The sequence below is a fragment of the Geospiza fortis genome, unplaced genomic scaffold (genome assembly GCF_000277835.1).
Source record: "Geospiza fortis unplaced genomic scaffold, GeoFor_1.0 scaffold403, whole genome shotgun sequence".
Lineage (NCBI taxonomy): Eukaryota > Metazoa > Chordata > Aves > Passeriformes > Thraupidae > Geospiza > Geospiza fortis.
The window spans coordinates 2,801,269-2,824,575 of NW_005054336.1; the positions used below are offsets into that span (position 1 = coordinate 2,801,269).

At 37.3% G+C, this 23,307-nt stretch overlaps 1 protein-coding gene across 1 annotated transcript; it reads left to right on the top strand.

Annotated features, from left to right (window-relative positions):
* The first annotated feature begins 1,275 nt into the window (after positions 1 to 1,275).
* BRDT (bromodomain testis associated) lies at positions 1,276 to 23,009 on the top strand. The gene is made up of 20 exons (XM_031057900.1): positions 1,276 to 1,355; positions 3,387 to 3,628; positions 4,247 to 4,384; positions 5,106 to 5,235; positions 6,058 to 6,230; positions 7,337 to 7,708; positions 8,692 to 8,820; positions 8,991 to 9,179; positions 10,439 to 10,626; positions 10,701 to 10,990; positions 11,074 to 11,187; positions 12,714 to 12,839; positions 13,704 to 13,771; positions 14,969 to 15,131; positions 15,860 to 15,972; positions 17,255 to 17,396; positions 19,143 to 19,216; positions 20,480 to 20,697; positions 21,997 to 22,156; positions 22,863 to 23,009. The coding sequence occupies exons 2-20, from the start codon at positions 3,437 to 3,439 to the stop codon at positions 22,929 to 22,931; spliced, it is 3,048 nt and encodes a 1,015-aa protein (XP_030913760.1). The 5' UTR covers positions 1,276 to 1,355; positions 3,387 to 3,436; the 3' UTR covers positions 22,932 to 23,009.
* Positions 23,010 to 23,307: the final 298 nt, after the last annotated feature.

Here is a 23,307-nt window from a genome sequence, read left to right on the forward strand (position 1 = left end):
TCTAGGAAAATGATACAGTGACTTAAACAGCACAAGGAAATGACATTTTGCTATTTTGCTATCATTTACCCTGATGAAAACCTAAGGCAACTCTATTGAAGTTAGTAGGGTTATTCCAAATTCAGGGTGCTATCCAGAGCCATATTTGGCCTAGACCTAAAGCAGTAGCAATTAACTTCAATTTCTATGTCTTCATGTGATGCAAAGCTGACTCCTGTAATCATGTTTTATTTGTGGGGAGCTTCAGTTCCTGTTACTCTGTTTCCCGTGGTTCTGGTATTTGCTGTTTGCATAGTTAGGGGTCCTGTCATACAGCATTCACTAGGTGAAGCACTGCTTTAAATGCTCTCACTAATTTTAACATGCTGAAAGTGAACACTTTTGGGAAATACAACTCTTACAAATTAAAACAAATCAAAGTTTTCAATCACCGGGTTTCAATTTTATTTGTGTTTCATGTGTTTGTGGGGGTGATGCAGCAGTCTTAAAGCAACAATTTCAAAGTTGCTAGGACATCTTGGTGAAAAAAAAAAGGGAAATAAAAAAAGAATGCAGATTAATTACTTTCATGATGAGAATCCAAGCAGGTTTCGATCCCAAGTTGGGGCATAAATGTGAATAGTACAAGAAATCAAACAGAAATCTGATTTTGCAGACCTGCCTTGTACTAAAGCATGCTGGGAATGAATCTTTTTAGGTGCACTGAGAAAAACAAATGCTTAATCAATAACCAAAATTCAAAATAAGCTGGCTAAATTCCAAGTATTTGTGGTTTTAATGACAACAAATTAAATTTATTATAAAACAACCTGGTCCTCATTTTTATACTTCTGTGCACTTACTAAATAGATTTGGGTTTTAATTTAACTAATTAATCTGTGGGGTGAAGGAAACTATGAATACTGTACCACTCCTATCCAGACATACTATTTATGCAATCTTCTTAAACCATGACCCACGATAATTGATAAAATACAAACATTTCCATCATGTCAAATTTAAGACTTAGAAGTTAAAGTAAGAAGATCAAATCAAAATTCATCTATATACTCCCCTTCTTGTGTCCCTCTACTCTGTCTTATTGGCTACCAAGAGAGCAGATGTGGCCCCAATAACCAGCTGGTGTGCTTTAGCCCTTAGAAGCTGTTCCTATTCTATGCTGATGGCTTCCCAATGAGAACCATTGATAGGGCAGGCTTAGTTGGGTTTGCAGGTGTTTGATGGAGCTATTGTTAGAGAATAAGATGAGGGTGTGAGTAGGTTATAAAGACTTCTCTGTCTGCCTTCTAAAGCTCTCTTCTTCCTTCGTCTTTGGGAAGGGGAGGAAGTGAGTTGTGGCTTTCCCTAAAATTAAGGTAAAAAAGGTGACTGATCTGATTTGAGGGTGGAAGTTTAGGTTTGAGTTGCTCAAAAGTGGTTGGTGTTGGTTATGGTAATAACTGTGTAAGTGTTTTCTCAACACCTAATATTTATATGGATTGTCTTTAAAATGAAGGTTTGTTTGATGTATCCCAAGAGAGATCCTAAACATATGGAAATGCTGTTTTCTGGGTGTCTTTATGGAAACAGCTGTCCTTTTGAAAGAAGAGATGGTGCTACTTGCACTAAGAAGGCTGTGCTCTGTTTTGTGAAGCCTTAATATAATGACCTAAGGGAGGTTCCAATATTATTTATGAATGTTCAGTGTGATTATTGGCAGTCACCTAAACAAAATTTGTTAAAAAGGCTTCAAAGAATGAAATGTTCTTAGTGTGTAGAACCTGGTACACTCTCTGCCTTTGTTCTGTATGTGGTATATTAATATTTCTCCAAGCTGCTGTTCTTGTACAGTATATTATGTAGACAGGTTTTATACTAAAACAGAGCTAAAACAAGAGGAAGCTTTAATGCATGCTTTCAGAGAGCACTCACTAATAGTGTATAATCTCTTCTTACTGAGAAAAAAGGAAAAAAATTGATTCTCACAAGATGTGATATTTTGCCAAAAGTCTTGGCTTCTCTAGCAATGTAATTCATTGTAAGCTATTTGCTTTTTACTCTTAAACTAAAAACACACTTCTATCAGGTTAGCTAGAATCTTCAAACTGGGTCTTAAGAAAACACTCAAGGCTTCTCTTTTAAAGACTACTTGGCCTTTGGGACCTGACTCAGCAGCTCAAGGACACATGGGGCTGGGAAGGGGTGGTTTGAAAAATATCAAAACACTTACCTGGTTGGAATCTGATCACACTTTTGCTTTAGTATGCAAACATAAGTTTTATTTTAAGATAGGGAAGTCTTCTGTGACTGGGGAGATGGAGAGGGAGGAAGTAAAGGAGGGACTGAAAACACAGACTTGTGTCTGTCTTTAGAAGGCGCAGGCTTAGCTCTCTTGTAAGCAGGAAAGGTAGTTTTCACAGCATAAATTAAGGTTTTAAAAGTTAAGCATCTAAGCCTAAGACATTGTTATGTACACAAAACTTCAGTCTCTTGGTTTCCTTGGCACTCTTGATGCCTTTTATTCTAGGCTCTACTGTACTAATTTACAAAATGTTCAAGAGATTAGATGTTATGTGTTCTTACTTAAGTATTAAATGTTGTTATTTATCTGCTTGTTGCTATAAGATTTTTTTGCTAAGTTTAAACTGTACTCTTTTGCTCCTGCCTTCCATTTCTAGCCTTAGAGCTTTGGATGGGGAAGGTGAACAGCTTGCACTTGGTATCATCTAGTGTGGGTTTTTTGGCAGAAAAAAGCAGGAAAAAATGATAGTGTATCCTAATAGTTGAAAATAGTGTATGATGGACTTGGCTGAGTTGTGAGGCACTTAAAACTACCTCAGAACTTTTCTTTAAATGCTGGCCGGTTATAGGAGAGGCAGATCCTGTATGTGTCTGGATCTTTCCCTTCTAAGATAGATATTTTGGTGAAAGAATTTGCACTTAGTTAATGATATGTGGTGGTGCAAATAGTATTCACTCTTATTAGCTAAGGTGTAGGCTTCAGGAGCTCAGAAGAGGTATGCTTTGAATGCTGAAATAAACAAATGAAAAGATAAGATGTGTAATCAGCAATACTGGCTGGGATGCTACAGCTGTTGTAAGAGTGGGCCATATGCACTGTTCTAGCTGGTTACAGTAGCTATCTATCTTATTATCACCTTTTTCACTCCTCATGCAATACTTCCTTCTATTAGGAAAAGCAGGCTATCAGATTTTTTTAGGAGAAAGCTAGTATGCATCTCTAGACTCTAGGTATGTCCAAATAAGCACTTTAACACCAATGTCTTGCTCAGAACACAAAAGCATGCCTGTAGTTACAGTATGGATGTTCTACAAACAGAAGTGAGCAGGTAAGCAGCATTAAATTTAGATATCTTCACTGAATGCTTCTGTTTTGTTCCCTTCAGGTTAAATGTGTAATGATCTTTGAACAAGTGGATGTACAAATTCCCTAAAGATGTCTGTTCAAAGTCAGCACTGTGCCGTTATTATGAACCCTCCTCCACCAGAGTACATAAATAACAAAAGTAGTGGATGTCAAACAAACCAACTTCAGTACTTACAGAGGGTGGTCATGAGAGCCTTGTGGAGACACAACTTTTCCTGGCCGTTTCACCAGCCTGTAGATGCAGCAGCACTGAATCTGCCTGTAAGAACCATTTTGGAACTGAAGTATTAATATGTTAATTATGTCTATTAATGTTAAAAATATTTTTTCTAATGCAACAGTTTATGGAAGACTATTTTTGCTATTGAACTGCTGTCATTAATCCAAGTCTACAAGAAAAGTGTTTTCTTTCTAGAGAAATGCTGCCAGAAAGTATTTCGACAGCAATTGTGAAAACTTGGCAGCTTCTTTTTGTTAGTGACTGAGACTTTGTTGAAGTTTGGCTTCTTTTTCCTCTGCTCTATAAACTGGAGTGCTGCTTTGTGTAAATGGCTTTGAGACAACAAATGAGGAGTGCATATACTTTTAATAAGTACTACTACCAGTAGAGCTCTGGAGCCTCTTGAAATAAATATTCTTTGGGACTTTGAATGATATATGTTACGTGGAAGAACAAGGACAAAATATAAGGTGAAGATTTCCTGAACACCTACATTTTTGGTACCTAAGACTATAGGGGAAGGTTTTCCTTTAAATCAAATACTGCTTCTAATATAATGCAATTCTCTCTTGCAAATTAGCTTTCATAACTAAATGTGTCAAAATCTTCATGTCCTAATATTAAGATATGTTTGGTGACTTATTCTTTCAATACCACAGGATTATTACACTATCATAAAAAAACCTATGGACTTAGGCACCATAAAAAAGCGACTGGAACACAATTACTACACAAAAGCTGCAGAATGTATTGAAGACTTTAAAACTATGTTCTGGAACTGCTACATGTACAACAAGGTATGTGGAACACCAACTCTTACCAGTAACTGGTTCTGTTGAATGATACAAACAAGTCTAAAACAAGCACATGGTTATTAGAACACGCAGTAAGTTAACTGACATTTCATTATTGTTTTGAAACTATTTTCTCTGAAGTGTTGGGGAGGTTTTTTAATTGGGGATTGACTGAGGACACATAAGTGAAGTCTTGCTTGCTGTTCCAGCAACTAAGTGCACAAGGACTCCACATCCAAAATCTCTGGGGTTTAGCTGCAGAGCTCATGAACAGCAAGCACTATGTCACTGCTGTACAAGTCCAAGGCTAGCAACCCTGAGCCATGCTCTGTTCCTTCAACAAGTTCAACCTAATGAAGTATGATCATCTCCCTGTTCTTGGATATTTGTTGGCTATGTCTTGGTATCATTGAGCTTCAACAGCTTCTTCAGAACACAGGGGTAATAAGGGAGTTGCAGATCTGTCCCCTTGGGCTTTTGCCGTAGAAGCATGCAGAGGTAAAGAAGAATTTTCAATGGGACAGTGAGAGAGTATTTCAATAGTGAAGTAATTTCCTTTAAAGTGAGTTGCAGGAGCAGGGATAGCAATGATTTAAAGACCTCTCTGGTACTGGTGGCGTTTTTTAATCTGTTGGGGCAGGACTCTCTAGCCTGGTTGTTTCATGAGATAGCTCCCTTTACTGCAGCCTCTCCTTTACTGAATGGTATTGACCATATTTTGCAGCCAGGTGATGACATTGTGCTTATGGCTGAAGAACTAGAAAAAGTCTTTATGCAGAAAATAGCCCATATGCCACCAGAAGAACGACCAGTGAGTCTCAAGAAAGGAAAGAGAAAAGGAAAGAAGGCAGAAGGTAAGGCCTGTATTATATGCTGAATTTATAATATATTAAGCAAGCAGAATTGGAAACAGGGTATCTTATTTGTCACAACTCAACCCTGGAACAGTTTGGGTGTTTTCTACTCTTTCCAGAACAATCAGACAAATAACAATACTGCTATAAGGCTTTAGAATTTTTTTTTTAATTAAAAAAGTTCCTTTTTTTAGAAAAAGAACTGACTTCCAATTCAGTGACTGTCATGCTGCTCAGCATTGTGTTATATAAACTAATAGGTGTGAACATCTGTGGGAAGTAAACAGAGTAACAGCTGAAAAAGACATGAATAATCTAATCAGCCAAAGCAAATACAGAAAAACATTGGTCTAAATTGTTCTCAGATCTCAGCAGTGGAGATCTGTAATGCTGCTAAGCAATATATGCAGGTATTAACTATGCTTAGGAAACATGAACCTACATGATGGAGTCTGCACTCTTTGCTGCTTGGTCTTTGTGTTTGTAGAAAACAACTTGATACTTTCCCTGGCAAGAAAGTATCACATTTTTACAATATACAGAATGTAGTATGATGCCTCTTTAATTTTTGGTCTGAAGTCAACCCACACTTTCTTGAAGCCAAGTAAGGTGTAACTTCGCATGATATTCTAGCTGAGGCACTAATGGTGTGAGCAGAGGAGGATACCAATGTTGCTGTAACTAACAAACACTCTGGTTTGCATTTATTTATAGCATTCCTGTATAGGCTAGTGGTTAGGTGGACAGCTGGTCAATTTGACCATGAAAGAAATTAAGTGCAACATTTAAGACTTCTAAAATTTCCTGTATTAAAATAACCAGAAACATGGCAGCCCAACCCTGGGATTTCAAATGAACAAAGCACAAATGAGAAGCAAGCTGAAAGCAGTGAGCGGCCTCCAGTGATGACTCAAGAGCGACAGCAGGTTACACTGGCTCCTTTGTCTGCAGCCCAGCTGACTGCTTTAATGCCAGCTGCAGTCCCTATAACAAAAGTAAGTTTCCTCAAATAACTTTCAGAAAGAAAGATATTGAAATTGCTCCTTCAGGCACTTATGGCAAAAGCATAGGAGCCATGTTTATTGCTTTTGAAACTGTTTCAAAAACTGTATGTTTTTGAAACTTTTGTTATGATACAAGATAGTAAGAGATCTCTATTAGATCTTCAATGTCTCTGCTAAATACCTGGGCCAGTACTAATTCTAGAAGTTAAATGGAAATTGGGATGATTGCTTGGTACATCATTTCTTATAAATGTGATTTTAAAATGTTGTTCTCAAAGAAAAAAATTAAGATGATCATTCTTGAAGTGTATTACTATATATACTTCTGCAGACTTCACCTTGAGAATAATTGGTTTTAAACTACTAAAATAAATATCTAAGTTCTATTTAATAATTTCTCATGCTTTTCTATGTAAATCAAATACTTGTTTCTTCAAAAATTAGCACGTTTGCTTAAACACTGTGTAACTGGCCTGGGAGGTGGTGTTTGTAGCTCACAAAGCAAATTCTTGTTACTTCAATCTGAGTTGTATGTGAACATCTGAAAAAATTCCTGTATTGACTTAGTTTTGGTTGTGCTCTTCCAATGAGGAATAGGCACTTTTGCCAGCCTCCCCTATAGTGTATATTTACACCTCACTCACATGGAGTCTGAACACTGATGTTGAAGCATGCATTATATGGCTTTCAAACCAAATACTACACAACTTAAAGAAAAAAAGAGATAAACCATTTACATAAGGCCCTCAACCAGGCCTAAATTAAATTGCAGTAGTTTACCCCCTTCCTGTGACTGTCAACTTGCAGGTAATTTCATAACCTGCCAGCTTCCTGGAATCTTCACAAATGGCTAAAATCTGACCACAGCCTGGCCTGCAGTACATCTACTTCTTTCCTTTACATTTAAGATGGAGCTTGGTGTGCTAGTCTTGGAATACCTTGTTGGTTTTTTGTCTAAGCTTGTGGATTTACAGAATTCTGCTCTGACTTCAATAGCTGTACAAGTTCTGACACTTTTTTTGGGCTACCCACACAAAAGAATTTTCTAAAACTGACCATTCTCTTCCTGTTCTGGACACTTGTATATTTTTTCTTAGGCAAAAAAAGGTGTGAAAAGGAAGGCTGACACTACAACTCCTACTACTTCAATAGTCACAGCAAGTGCTCAATCTTCTGCAATGCTTAATGAACGAAAAGCTGTTAAAGCATGTAGAGGTGAAAATGAATGTATGGTAACAAATAAATTTCTGAAGAGATCCTTCTCAGATTCTCAACAGCCACCTGGAATTGTTAAAAAGATTGACTTGTCAGGACAACTAAAACATTGTAATGCAATACTTAAAGAAATGTTTTCAAAGAAACATGCAGCATATGCATGGCCTTTCATAAAACCTGTAGATGCAGCACCTTTCTCCACTGGGGTCAACCAAGCCATTGCCAAATATCCTACAGACCTGGGCACCATTAAAGTAAGTATGTTTCTGGGGAAATTAGGCTATTTGTGTAATTATAAGGTTTTAAATGTGTTAGCTGAAAAGGTGCCATGAAAGCTGCTTTTTCTATGAAAGACACAACAGGCCTAGAAACCAGATGCATTTCTGTTTCTCAAATTTAGCCAGTCACTAAAGAAAGTCTTCTGAGTCTCGTTGTGACACACAATGGCTAATCTACCTAACTGCTGAAAAAGCTAATATAAGTAGTGAGGGAATTGTGATCTCCATTAAGCCCTTCTAAGCATGCCACATGTTAAATATTTGTCTGTACACACAGTGCTGTTGTTAGTGCCCTATAAAACAATATGAAATTCTGTCAATTCCTTTTCCCTCAATCTCAATGTTTTTGAAGTGCCCTAGAACTTCTGCACTAGATGTTTACGTAACACATTTCACCTTTTTAGTGAGAAGCAACCATTCTAGATGGAGATATGTGGACAGCTCTCTGTGGATGCTGAGTGTATTTGTATGGGGTAAAATATTTAGCCCAGTTAAGCTCCACTTTTTGGGGAATGTTCAATTTTAATAGCTTACTGAATTATCTTGAAAGCTGACTTGCACAATACAAAGGTTATTTCCCGGTTTCTAGTCCATTTGTTTGACTCCAGCTATAATGGAATAAGCTTTGTGTAAATACCATGCATAGAATCAAAAATAGATGCTGAGTTCAGAATCAAATAAAACCACCCAAACATTTTTGTCTTGACCAAGTGCTGAAACTAGTACTACAAAGTCTTTCAGCAATTACAATTAAATCTGCTTAAAAGAGGAAAAAAAACCTCTTACTTCATTAAAGAGACAATGTTGAAATGAGATGCAGGTATTTCCATAACATTTTTTATAATATTTACTGTCTTGTTGAACCTGAATATATGTTAAAATTCTTGTTCCTCCTTTCTTTCTGCTAGTTCATGGAGATACTGTATACTAAGTGTGCCTTTAATTTTCTTTTCCTCTAGAAGAAAATGGATAACTTGGAATATAATGATATACAAGAATTTGCTACAGATGTTAGATTAATGTTCATGAACTGCTACAAGCGTAATTCTTCAGACCATGAAATAGTTGCTATGGCAAGAAAACTTCAGGTGAGTTATCTTTTAAGTCAGACTTGAAAAAGAATAGTTCATCTCATGCCCTGATGTAGAATCTACTAATATTACTGAACTACTGTGTTGCTGAGTAGTTCTGCAAGTAGTAGCTGCATAACACTTTCAGAAATCTGAAAAATATGCTGTTCCCAAACCTAACTCTTCAGGATGTTTTTGAAATGCACTTTGCTAAAATTCCTGATGAACCTGTTGCGAGTGATCATCTGCCACAGCCTGTGAGAGAAATGACAGAAGCTTATTCCAGTGAAAGCAGTAATGATAACTCTTCAGAAGAAAAATCATCTGAAGATTCTGAAGAGGAGAGAAAAGTGAACCTCAAAAAGCTTCAGGAGCAAGTAAGCATTATTACTTATTGTATGTGACTTAAGATCTCTCTAGTAATGTCACTTTCAATGGTCTATTCCAAGATTTAGCAACAAAAATCAGTTTTTAAAAGGTTCTATTAACTTGTATTTTTAATACAGAACTTTAGTCCCATTTGGAAGCACTGCCAAATGTTAAGTGAATAGCACCTCAACAAATACCAAATGAGCAACATTTCTACTACTCTTGCCTACCACTTCTTCAGAGGAATCTCAAACTTCTTAAAAAATAAAAGCATGTTCCTGTGGTATGAGAGCCTCCAGGCACTCCACATGTAGCTTAGTGGCATATTCTTCCAACAGGGTCATTTCTTTCACATGGTCAGAAAGGATTGTTCCTTCCCTCAGTCTCTTTTGAGCCATACAAAAGCAAGTTGTTAATTTCTTCTTCAGAAAGCTCAGTTTGAGAGAGAAAAGAACGTATCTCATGCTAACCAGCAAAGCAAAGCCATGCTTCATATTAGGAGTGGGATGGGTGTTACTTCTGCTTGAACATAATTTTTAACCTGTTGCTGCTGTATCTATAAACTCTGGGGAAAATTAGCATTTGTTCTGTTAGTGAAAGAGGGACAGTTTTCAGTCCTTGTCAGATTAGTATCATCAATTTATGAATGTAGGCAGAAGGATGAACACAAGTGTACAAGCCAGCCTTTACAGTAGCAAGGTATTTCAGTGATTTCTAATCTCATCATCTGACCATCTTCTAATTCCTGAGGTTTAAACAAAGTTGTGTTAAGCTCTTCTCTGAAATTCTTAGCATTTCTCAACTAGCCACTTTATATTGCAAAATGAGATGCATGAGCCCAGTCCCACTTGCCTAATTCAGCAATGCTGTAGAAATATAACCTAATAAGGCATTTATGTGCATCCCAAATCCCTGAAATTAGAGAGGCTGTTGGAAACCCCTGCAGTGATTTTTTTTTTTTCGTTTTTTGGGGAGGTGGGGGGGTGTGTTTATGTTTTCCTGACAGAATGCTAAAAGGCACATGCTGTTAGAAATGTTTGCATAAAATAAACAGTCCTGCATCTTCTAGATGCATAATCTGTGACTGAGATACAATATGTAAAATGTTTGGGAAATAAATCTCATTTGGAAAGCAGACATCCTATTAATATCCATTCAGCTGCCACTAATTTCCTGTGATGTTCAGGACCAGTTCATTGTTCCTCCTACATTGCCCAAGGTTATCAACATTCTGTGGGTTTTCTTGTTTTCTTTTTGGTTTTGACAGCTTAACGCTCTTCACCAGCAGTTGTGGGTTTTGACCAAAGCATGCTTATCTAGACCAGGAAAGAAAAAAGGGAAGGCTAAAAGTGAGAAAAGAAAGGACAAGGAAAAAGCTGAAATAAAAAGCTTGATTCAAAAGAAGAAAAATCCGAAATACATTAAGAAATCTAAGAGAAAGCTCTCTTTAAACATGTAAGTGTGGGGAACTTGTGTGGGTGTCAAATTATTTTAAACTGCCGTTACTGCAGTACACTTTTTTCCTGCAGTCAATCAAAGAAAACCATGCAGCAGGTCTTGTTGGCACATAAGTCAGAAGATGAAGATGGTGCCAAACCTATGAATTATGATGAAAAGCGACAGTTGAGTTTGGACATAAATAAACTCCCTGGAGATAAGCTTGGGAAAGTAGTCCATATAATACAGTCAAGAGAACCTGCACTGAGGAACTCTAACCCTGATGAGATAGAAATAGACTTTGAAACTTTAAATGCTTCAACACTCAGAGAACTAGAGAGATACGTAGCAACCTGTTTGAGAAAGAAACAAAGAATGCAGGGTATGTAGCATAAATGATGTTTTAAAAACCCATTACATTTGCTTTCTGGTTTGCTTTCATGTTAACTTCTGTTTCACATGCAGCTAAAAACCCAACAAAGTCAAAAGAAGAACTTAATTTTGAGAGGAAACAAGAGTTAGAGAAGAGACTACTGGATGTCAATGGTCAACTAAACCCAAAGAGAGAGAGCTTCAAGAGTAATGTGGCACTTACTTTTATTTGTTTGCAATGGAAATAGCTTAAAGTGGAATTCTTCCCTTGGGCTTTAGTCCTGTTAGGTATCTGGAGCTTTTTTCCTCACAATAGGTGGGGTCTTAAGTTTCCCACTGATAGTCTCAAGATTCTTTCTATGCTGACTGAGCTGGAGTCACAGCAGCAAATTTGGTCAGTTATTATCCTGTCTAAAACAGTTTCCATATTCCTGCACCTAATACTTCATTACAAGCAAAGACAGTAACAGTTTCACAAATTAAGGGACACTGAACAATTCCCCTATGCTAATATACGAAAACATGGTGGGGTGTGGAGGGTCACACAATCTATTTGATTGCAATTAACTTTCTGTGCTTTAGAGACACAAGAATAACTAATTCTAGTAATACTTGTTATATGGCAGTGTCATGCTAACAAAACTGGTATATCAGTGACAGGTGTGCTGTGTTATCTTAGACTTAAGAAAGTGTCCTAGGAGAAAAATTCAGTTTTTCAGGCAATAATGCATTTCAAGGTCAAAGCCAGAAATTCAGTGCATACTTGAGCTGTACACTTACTGGTGGTTCTCATCAGGGGCTGAGAATGAATCAATGCAGCTGATGCTGCTATTATATGTCAAGCTGTTCCTCATTAAAATAGTGAGTGCTGTTATTGCCCTCCACTGGATATCTACTTAGCTCCTATGTAAAATCAGCTGACATGATAGAAGCAGCTCTGGAAGACACAGGGACATCTGTATCCAGCATTAGCTCAGTCAAGTCTTCCTTCTGGTATGCATAATGGCTTGAAAATATCCTACAAAGAAAATCTTAAGGAGATGGAATCAATTATAAACTATATGTTGTGAGGACAGTGAAGAAGCTGCCTAGGAAATCTTTACAACTGGTATCTGGCTTGTTTACAAGAGCTAAATCTGGACTTGTGTCCAGGGAAACAGGTATCCCTGTAACTTCTCATTTTTGAAGCTTCCACAGAGAAAAAACTTTGAAAAAGGTTTGACTCCAAAATCATTATAAGCTGAGTTAAATCAACACTGCAGATGCAAAATAGTCAGATGGTGGGGAGGTGGCAAAAGATGGCAATTTTGGGAGTGCATATGGCTAGGGAAGGAAGAGCTAGCTGTAGATAAAGAACTCTGCAGGCAAGTCTGGCAGCAGCAATGTGGACACAAACAGGCTCTTGACCATAGGAAAGCTTATGGGGGAAAATTGCTTGAATTGTGTCTGATGTCTACTGTTTTAATCTACTTCACAATTGTAAACTGTGTGATTACAGCTTCTCCTCGGTTATTTCATTCATTCAAGTAGCTTGCTGTTGGTAAATCCCACTTCTCTACTCTCTAGAGGGAAGTCTTTGTTTTCAAGTCCTCTACTGAATGGATAGTAGACAAGGAAGTGAAATAAAATGAACTCCTGCATGGGAGAACAGACCTAACAAGGTTGATCACAGTCTTGTATAGGAAGAATGCTCCATTGTAGGTTGTTCTGAATTCTTTCTTTTTCTCCTGCAGTTGAAAATAATGCTGAGTCAAGTACTGGGCCAAGCAGACTGAGTGACAGCAGCAGCAGCTCCTCAGATTCTGGCAGCAGCTCTAGCAGTGATTCTAGCTCCTCAGATAGCAGTGACTCTGAATCAGGTTAGAAAGTTTATTTTTGTGTTTGTGTAGGCAAAATATCTTCTCTTAGCATCTACTGTTCCACATGCTTACCAGGGATTTTAGTAATCTTAGGTTTGGTTCACTCCATTTTGAAGGCTTAATTCCAATGCTATGAAATGAATGCCTTAATACTGTGATCCCAGGGAACACAAAACAACCAAACCCCCAGTACATCCATTCAACTTACCAATGAAAATCTATAGGGACCAAAATAAGCTAGCAAAAGGTCTTTGTATCTAACCTGGACACTTGACTATAGGGCTATAGCTTACTCATGTAGCTTTGATCTCTTTTTGAAAGTGTGATTCACTTTATTTTCATCTTCTGGTCTGCACATGAAGGGTGACCTGAGCAACAAAAGTGCCTACAGCATTAACTGTAGAAGCAAAATCCACCCTGGTGCTTAAAATGTTTCAAGTTTGTTTAAAGGATATTACAGCATCAGAACACTGAATGATGTTTCTCTGTACACAGAACTCTTTAGTTTTCTAGGACAGAATATATCTGCCAAACTGGAGGTCTGCAGTGTAGATCTCCATATGAGGTACAGGGTGAGAGGAATGCTCAACCCTCTGCAGTGTGAGGGGGAGCAAACACAGCGAAACAATGGCAATGGAGACCTTGATCCTGCAGAAATCTGTGGTCTCTTTTTATATCTGGGAGAAGTTCTCTAAACACATCAAGCTCAAGTCAAAGTATTCAAGATAAGAATGTTCCTTTCACTGTGAGGTTGACTCTAGGTACAACTGCAACTCACACCTTCTATGTGTGAATAATGAAACATATGCGAATGATTTGGTTTTTTTCCATCCCCGTTTTCTGCCCACCTCACTGTATTTACAGTTACAGAAACCTGTTCAAAACAGACTGGAGCCAGGCAGAACTGTCCAGCTTCTATGGAAAAATCTAAGGTAAATCTGTCCTGGAATGGATATAATGATTTTGCCTTAAACAAATAACAAATTTATTATACAAATAACTTTGTTGAAGTTATTTTTTAACATACAATGGTAATAGAAATGATGCAACTTCCTCAGGAAATAACGAATATGGCTTGAATGCTATTTTTTCTGTAGAACTGATTGTTATGAAGATGTCCCATGAGCTTTTTTTAAAAATACTTTATGTATCTGTATAGGAACAGATATACTGGGAGGTTTTTATCTTTTATTATCATTGTAGTGATTATGTGTTTGATGAAGAAGGGCAGAATGCTCCAGGTATCCCACCCACCCTCAAAAAGGGCAAATAGTCTCCAAATGGATCTTTGAGTATAGAATTGACCTAACAAACAGTGTAATGTTTTTTAATCTATTAAGACTCTTACCTCTACACTTGAAAATAAATACATTGTACACTTGTTTTCAGGATACTTTAATGTTGCTTATTGTTATGGTATTATTGGAACCAACAGCAGTTTTATCTAGAAATAATTCTTAATGCCTGTTACATTGAATTGCTCTATTTCTGTATTATACAGTGGGTGTTATTTCTTGTCAAGGTTAGCTGCCTTTAAGAATTTCCCTTGAAGCTACCAGAGACAGAGACCTTGAATTTCAAAGCAAAATCACAGCCAAACTTTCATTCTTCTTGCAAGAGACTGACTTTCCCTTAAAGTACAGGAAACTAGGCTGCAAATTTATTATTCAGCTGCTCTTTCTGCATCTTCATAAGCAAGGATTCAGGGAAGGAATTATGCAACACCCTCTTTTTGCTTAAGAGCTTCAGCCTCTGCAGTGACAGAATGACAGCAATAAACTGGAGAAAACAGGATCCAGGAAATGAGCTTCAGCTTGGTCAGTTGTAACAGCCTCTTACTGACCTTCTGAGTAGCAACAAACATCATACTTGAAATCCTCACATTACATTTTGTTCTCAGGGGTTTTCTGTACCTGTCAGGCTAAGGCAGTGAGTGCACTTTACCTCATGGCTTTTTGTCATCTAAATGCTTAGAAAATGATGGAGCAGTATCACAATACAAGGGGTACTGAATATGATAAACAGTGGAAATAGGTAGTGATGGGAAAAGATAATCAAATAACTATTAAAAAAAATTGGCTGTATTAATGACTGCAGTCTTTTTATAGAGAATACCACTTTGTTTACAGAGGACATCCTGCAATGCTGGTCTGCAAGCACAGCCCTCCTCCCTTACTAGCAGCTTGCAAATTCATGGATCATCTGAACTGCAGCAGCAACCTCCCAGTGCACTGCAAATGCTTCAGTGTAGATCACTAAATCCATCAGAACAAAACACTCAGACTCTCTCAGGTAATACCTTTATGCCTGTATTTGACTGCTGAGGAAAGAAGGGTTGTCAGGATGCCTGTATTGCCAAACAAGCTTATCTTGGAATTTTGAAGGTTAGCACATGGATAACTGAAAAAGTTCTTGTAGGGTATGGATTACCAAAGAGCATGATGTAAATTAAAGCATGGGAGCACTGAGGATTGGCTAGGGGGTTTCAGATTACTGGGTCACTTGCGGTGGGGCAAAGTAGTATTAAAAACAGGAGGTGTTCATGCTTCCTTCCAATGAGATGGAAATTAATGAGCTTGCAGTTACAGGAAGTGTTGAACACCTTGAGGCAGGATTAGATGCTTGAACCCCTGCCCAATACCCAAGTTCGTGTCTGAAATGCCTACTAGCTGAATGGAAGGCTTGGTGCCACAGGTCCTCTGAACGGAGTGTTGTTGTCTAGACACATGAGATACGTGAAGTTGCTTAGAAACTTGATCCAGGGAGGTATTTTCCCTCCCTCATTTAAAAAAGTCTAATAATGTTAGACACTTCTGAGATTTTGGTAGAAGACAGCATGAACTGGTAGCTGATTAACTGAGAAATCAATTAAAAACTAATTAAAAATAACTCTTACATCACGTGGATAGAATATATCTCAATACTGACTTACTCCACAGATCTAAACAGTGACCTAATTTTGAGATGTAGGATTGCATTTTACATGACAGGGGAAAAATCATACCCTACCTCTTTCTCAGGTAAAATCTCAGCTGTATCTGCTCTGTGTGATGCTCCAGACCAGCAGACTCCTCAGAGTGCTCCAAAGATAAATCAGTCTTCTGTCACCCACTCCAGAAATGTTTTTCCAGAGGTGAATACGTGCTTCTCTCCAATTAATTAATTTCAAACAGCATCTGTAAAGCATGTTCTTACCCTTGAAATAAGATGTAATATAATACTTCAGGCTTGAATTTGATGTGATGAAGGCCATTTAAGGTTTACAACAAAAGTTTTCTAAAACCCCAGCAATAAAGTGATTCTTATCCTTTAACAGGGTATTACTTCATTGCCTATTGGTTGTAACACAAAAGGAAAGTTTGGCTGATCACATTTACAGTGTACTATAAAACTTATTTTATTTCTTTTCAGGGCTATAGCTTGAACTTAAGTAACCCTTGCACACTTACAGGTTAAAAGTCCACCCTGTAAACCAAAAGCTTTACAAAAGAGGCAGATTATAATGTGTTTTGGTTTTGCAGAAATATCAATTTCACCAACTCAGCAATACTGAGGGTCTGGAGGCTCTACTGGGAAAGTGTGTTGCTTTTCATACCTTTTCCTAAAGCTGTGGAAACTGAGGCTTTCAGGGTCTAGCTGAGGTTGTAAAATATTTAATGACTGTTGAGCTCTGTCTTAATATGTTCTTGGAGAGTATGCTGGTTAGAAGGGCCTCTGTGGAGCAAAGGAAGTTATTGATGTTACTGCAGCATGATCACTTCCATCCTATGATGATTAATAATCCTTCTGAACATGGTTGAAAATTTAGTTGCTTTAATCAGGCTGTAATAGCTTAATTTTTGGCAATGGATAGAAACTACCTCTTGAATCTATGAGTACAAGAATGTATCCTGCAAGTAAGGATGAAAAGCAGCTCACCCGTTCCTATTGGTGTCCACTGTCCAAGGTAGCAGGTAATGCAAATTGACTCAGTTTTGTGCAGCACTGTTCTTAGTTCAAGGGATTACTACACAGAGTAATCTTGCACAGAGTAAAAATACCACTGCACTGAAGATCACAGTCACCCTGAGCCACAAGCTAGAGTGCAGCAGCTGCCTTTACAACAACTTTATTCTGCTGTACTATGTTAAGGGTTAAAGATCTTGTATCAGTTTCTCATGCTCTACCCACTCCATCACTTGGGATTGCTGAGCTGTGCATATTCTAAATCTGAAGTCTTGATTTATGAACTTGCTTTGTTTACCATAACAAGAGTGAAATCTATTTCTTCCTTAGTGTTTACAGAAGCTAGAGCTGCAAGAATTTACTACTCTAAGCTTCTAAACCTTTAATCCTGATGCTGTATAATAAGAATCCTCATATGCTAAACACAAGTAACATAAAGGACGTATTTTGAAGTCTAGCGTCTCTTCTAGGTGTCCAACACTATTTTCCAAGTTGACAGTGCTGACTGCAGTAAACAAGCTGAGCAAACAAGACATCTAGACAAATCAAATAAACTGCAAAACAAGACCAGCATGAGAACTGCTGATTTAATATCCATAAGTCAAGAACAAAGTATGTAATGTCATAATAAAAGCTGTAGCCATTATGAGGGTTGCAAAGTTAAAAATGCTCAAGAAACTAGTTTAAAGAAATATCAAGCTGAATACCTTGTATATTATTCAGTTTGCAGGATAATGGTTGGGTATGCAGTTTTCCCTTGCTCTTCATTTTTTTATTTGCTGCTTAAAAACAAAACAAAAAAAAAAGGTGAAATTAAACTGATGTTTGGTTCCTGTTCTGTGTTAAAATATATACAGAAAATTACTTTTTGATTTAAGAATTTAGCTTTCAGAATGTGGCACTAGGGATACATAAACCAATAAGCTGCGAAGTCTGAGAATTGATGTTTCAATCTGTTGAACTTCACTGGCTTTTGAAATGTCTTCTGCTGAAGTTTCATGGACCTCTTTTCCCAGTGCACTTTGTGTGTATTTTGAGTTACTATCCTTGGCTCTTGGTGACAAGGATCTGACAGCAAATCACTGTCAAAGAGACTTTCACTATGGAATAAACTTGCAATTATTACCAGAACACTGGCCCTCTGAAAGCTGCATTCTATACTTCATACATATTTCAAACTGAAGAATTGACTGAACATCCATGCTCTGTGTGTCCAGTATTGCCAGACATGATTGTTTTGGTTTCTCCTTTACTCTTTGCCCTCTAGAACACCTATAGAGGGAGGGAAGAAGCTTCTGAAAACTTGATGAAATTAAAAAGCAGAGCCTGTTCACTGATTAATTCTTATTTTTGGCAAAGAATAATGCTAAGCAGTTGCAGTGTATTAAGGCAATACTAAAAATGGAGATTTAATTCTCCAGGAATTTCTATTCATTTTAGGGTCTTAACACATCAAGCCATACATCTACTGCCCCCTTTTGCTTAGACATGTAGCTGGAATTGGTACATGGCCTCAGCTAAGATTTTTGCTAACAAAGTTTTGTGGCTCTGAGGTTCTTCTGAAAACCCCTTTAATGACATACTGACTGAGGGTTTGATACTTTGAATCCAGTATTCTGGATTCAAGCATTCAAAAACTTATCCTTTGCATAATTAAAAAAAGTGTCAGCATATTACCTGAAGTTTTTTATTAAGCATTTACCTAAATAATGAAACATCTCAAACTACACTAGAGGATTGTTGCTGAATGAGATAAAATGTGTTGTTTATCTCTGGTTTGAAAATAGTGCTTGGGTTTTTTTTTCCCCTCAAATAATAAAGAAGTAACAGCATGAAGTGTTTGTGTATGTGTAGGCTACTACACATGGAACTGTGAGGGCTAACCCTTGATGGCTAACCTATCTGCTTTTTAAAAAAAAGTAAATAGGGCTGAGAGCTTTAGGTGAAATGAGTTTGCATGATCAATCAGGTACTCCTAAAGCTGGAATTAAAAGGAAAGAGGGCTGAGTGGGAAGGGGAGGAAGTGACTAAGTGGTGAAGTGCTGTGTTGAGCCTTCCTGACCAAACCTTTAAAGCATTCTGCTGGGACCTCTCCTAGAATTAACCAGGAGTTAATTTCTCATCTGTAGTTGAGCTAGCTATACTTTTTCCTGCCCAAAAGTGGAGAGAAGTGGTCCAGTTCAACTTAAGCTTCGGAAACATTTGGGGGAATCTCTGTCATTCTGAACCAAATAATAAACTGCAGTGTAAGCTTTTAAGTCAATTCCCTGAAAGACTAAAGTGTTATCATTTAAATTTGAGAAAGAATAGTCTGTAAAATCAACATGATCAAAAAGTCTTTTTTCATTCTTCCATCAGGTCATTGTACACCCAATGTTAAATCTAATGATAAAAACATACCACAGCCAATGTCTGAACTCCTTCCAAGAAAGGTAAGAGATGCTCAAGTTCTATTTGAGAAGAGGCTGAATGTAGTTACTAGCTCAAATAACTCCCTGACCTAGATCTTCTCTAAAAATCTGTTCTTTTACAAATAGTGTATTTAGAGTACAATAGACCTTTGTCATGGTTATAATGTGGACAGATTTATCTCATTTTTAGTGTTAAAACCAAACAAATTAGTCTCTTCATTGCAGAAGCTAAAGCATGTAAGATACATATACACATGCACACACATATATATTCAATATGCCCATGTTGCCTTATTTAAATATGGCTTGTTTCATCTAGTTTTAATATTTAAACAAGGAACTAGTGTTCCTTGATCTAGTTCTGATAGCCAGTTATTAGTGTGATTTCCCTTACTGATCCAGTAAAAAAATAAGAGTAGTGTAGAATATAGTCTTGGTGCTATTGGAAAACCTGTTCTGAAATAAGACAAAGCACTTTTAATGACTAAAGGTATTTGTGACAGTTGAGCAAAATCTGTCCTGGCATACAGTACGTTATCTTAATTGGAAGGACAGAGGGATTTTCTTATCTACTAAATTCTCCTCTTGTAATCAGCTAATTGAAAACATTAATTCAAAATTACTAATACTAGATCACGTCAGCCTCTGGACCTAAAAAGTTTTCGATATCGTCTGTTGAACTAAAATGTTTCTAGGATTTTTCTTTAGGCACTTAGGTTTCAGAAAACTATTAACTAACACGTTGTATTCAATTCCAAAAATACGTATTTCCTTCATAAGTACATGTTTCTACTAGAAGGAGGATTTCTGAAGAATGCTGCTTTTATTCTGATATATGCTATGAAGCAAATGCCACAGGGGAACATACAAAACCCATAAGCCTAATATAAAACTATGATTGTGTAAGGATTGTGTATAGAAATTAGATGGATGTTTTCTGTATTAAAACCTTGTCAACAGACCTTGTCTGAACTCAGCCTTGTGAATTCATGTTTTCTGAAATGAAAAGTGGAGAGGTAGACTTAAATAGTCAGAATAGCTACAAATGCTAACGTTTGTTGGGATATTGCCAAAGACTCTCAAAGCTGATGAGAAAGCACATTGAAATCTGCTCAGATTGCTGTATGTGCACTAATATCCTGCCAAAGGAGGAATATTTTGGTGTAGATATTTCCAACAGGCCTAGTCAAACAACATTGTGCTAATGTAAGAACTAAGCAGGTAAAGTAGTTGCAGAGTATTTTTTTTTCCTCTTCTGTGTTTTCCTTTTTCTGATAACTTCAGGATACAGAATTGAAGACTGTAGATTCCTGGGTAAGCCTTTGTAAAACAATGAAGCTTCCAGCTCCAATAAAAGCATCTACTGAGAGCTTCAATCAGTTCAGGGATGCAGTACTAAAGAGGAGTGGGCAAGTGCAGGAGTCAAAAAGGTCTCTTGGGCAAGCTGAGAGGGAGCTGCAAAATCTTCCACAAGAAAACAAAAGATTTGTAACTACTTCTGTGTAAGTATCATTCTGGTTTTTGCCTGTATGATACTGGAGGGCTTAGTTATTCAGGAACAAGGGGTTTGGGTTAGGTAATTGCCACATCTCAGATGAAACTGGGGAGCTGTACCATGCTAAGCAAAACTGCACATCTAAAATGCACAGAGCAGCTTTTTCTCTTCAAATCAGTATTACTTCAGCAGTCAGAGAAACTTCCCAGTAATTTCTTCCTTTGTTGTTGCTGTTAGTTGTTAGTTTGCTTCTGGATTTTTTTTGTTGAGTTTTTTTGTTTGTTTGGTTGGTTGGTTTTTTTTGTGGGATGGGGGGAAGGGGTTGGGTTTTGTTTTGTTTTTGGGCGGAGGGGACTTTGGTTTTTGTTTGGGTACTAAGGTGAGAGGTTTTGGTGCCCTGGAGCACTCATGACCAGAGTTCACATTTGTCCTATTTTCCTACACCTGTAGCCAGGAATGTCCTCATCTTAGTGCTCTCCTAAGGGGACACAGGATAGTCCAGTCTTTAAAAGCACGTTGTTAACATAGCCATACAGGGGTTCCAGTGTGCATCACCTCATACAGCAGAATTCTTTGCATTGCTGTAGAAAAGCACCTTCAATAAGCCCCTGCTTCCCTGGCTGTTTGCAGCTCCTGTTTCAGGCAGTGCCCTGAGGTCTGTGCCCATGCTGAGTGGGATAAATGACTGCCTACTAATTACTGCATTGCAGTAATATCCTGGAGTTTGTTTGCCACCTTTTGGAAACTGTTTGCAATATTCCCCTCTCCAGTAGTCTGCTTTTTTCCCCTTGCCTGTTTCACCCTGTGAAAGAGAAATCAGAGCTGGTTCCTAAATTCTCCAGCACTTGCCCATTGCTAGTTGTATTAAAGTCAATTGGTTGGATTGTTTTATTTTAATAATCAGAGCATTTGAGAGGCTTAAGAGTACTCCTGGTTCAGAAGTTAGTGAAATCTACCTCAAATAACTAATTGAAAAGGAAGAAGGTAGAAAAAAACGTCACAGGCCAAGAAAATAGCTGAAAATACAGAATTTCAAAGCAAGTGTATGTAAATTTTGTGTAGTATATCTATAAATCCCACATGCATACAGATTAGAAATGGGACACAGGAAGCATGAACCTACGACAGCCCAACAATTGTGTGCACATAACTCTTGTGAAGGGAAATTGCCATGAAACAATGTGAAAGAGACCCATACTTTAAGTGCTAGGCACCGATTTAAATTATTTGCAGAATTCTATCAGGTTGTTATGAAAAAAAAAAAAGAAGTTTTATCCTATACTGATTTCTTCTCCTGTCTTTAAAGGGGCCATGAAAGCACAGGATTGGATGCCATGGCAGTGACAGACTGTGAGCTTGAAAAAGAAATACCTAAGAGTAAACTGCCTGAAGCTCAACAGCGTATTCTTGATCAAGACCGTAACTTGGCTAGAAAAATGGAACAAGAACGCAGGAGGAAGGAAGCAGTAAGTTTCTGACTCTTGCTTAAACTGTTTTATTTTTCAACTTGAATAAACAAATATTACATCAGGTCCTTATTTCAAATTATCTGAATGATTGAAGAGTTACTACCTGAAGAGTTAATGCAGAAAATACAATAGGAAACTCAAAGTATGTCTTCAAGGAACATCATATGAAAAACTATCTGCTTGGTCCTAGTACACCCATAAGTTTAGAATAATTGTGTGGTAAAAAAATTCTGAAGAGGAGTCCCTGCCCTCTAAATAATTTCAAACCTTGAATGTTGCAAGCTGTCCATCCTCCTTAATGTGTTCCATGTCAACAAAAGTGCTAGTCCTACTGTTCTGGTGTGAAATACAAGGCCTGAGCCTTTTTAAAACTAACTGGTTTTATTGGTGACGGTAATTGGTGTTTTCTAATTGCTACCTTTTTTAGATTGAATATTTTTTTAAAATTCCTAGTGTTGTAAATGGAATGTAAGTTCCAGTGTGAGACCATACTGGATTCAGGTAAGTTCAACTGAAGCTTTCATCCTTGAGCTCTTTTCTGAGTGCTTCAACAACACACACACTCAAACTTGTCATAACAGAGAAGATATTCATTTTTGAGAAGATGCTTTATAGTTTTCTCTTAAATCATTAAGTATTTGACCTGCATAGTATCCATTAATGTCTGACTGCTCTGAAAAGACACTTGTTTGCTTTCTTGCAGACAGCTTGGATAATTGATGTGAATCTGCAGAGAGATATTATGGCATCTTTTGAAGAATATCTTGAGTGAAAGCAGTAGTTTATATAGAATTTAACTTCAAACTACTAAAACCATCATAGTTTTGTACTAGTTAGGATCTTAGATATTAAGACCACTTTAAAGTTCTTCTCTAAAATGCTTTGTATTAAAAGCTTGTTCACTAATACCTGAAGTGTCACAAGATTTATTTCTTTTCACTGCTTGTTTATAACATGTATTCTGTTCTGCTGAACAGTAGAATGGAGTTGTTCATTTGATTACAGTTTCATCTGTTGTTTATATCTGGTATTAAAAAAAAATCACTTTACTGTGACACACCTTACAAAATCTGGGCTGTGACAAAAAGATCTCTCTAGAAGTGGTACTATCTAAGGAGGGGGTGTGTAAGATTACTTGTAATCACAAA

What these genes read in the sequence shown, in the direction of transcription:
- BRDT (XM_031057900.1), top strand. Translation starts at nt 3,437, where the DNA reads ATGTCTGTTCAAAGTCAGCACTGTGCCGTTATTATGAACCCTCCTCCA. An exon ending in TAGCAGTGACTCTGAATCAG is followed by an intron (nt 12,840 to 13,703) that starts GTTAGAAAGTTT and finishes CTGTATTTACAG; the next exon opens with TTACAGAAACCTGTTCAAAA. An exon ending in ATCCATAAGTCAAGAACAAA is followed by an intron (nt 17,397 to 19,142) that starts GTATGTAATGTC and finishes TTCTTCCATCAG; the next exon opens with GTCATTGTACACCCAATGTT.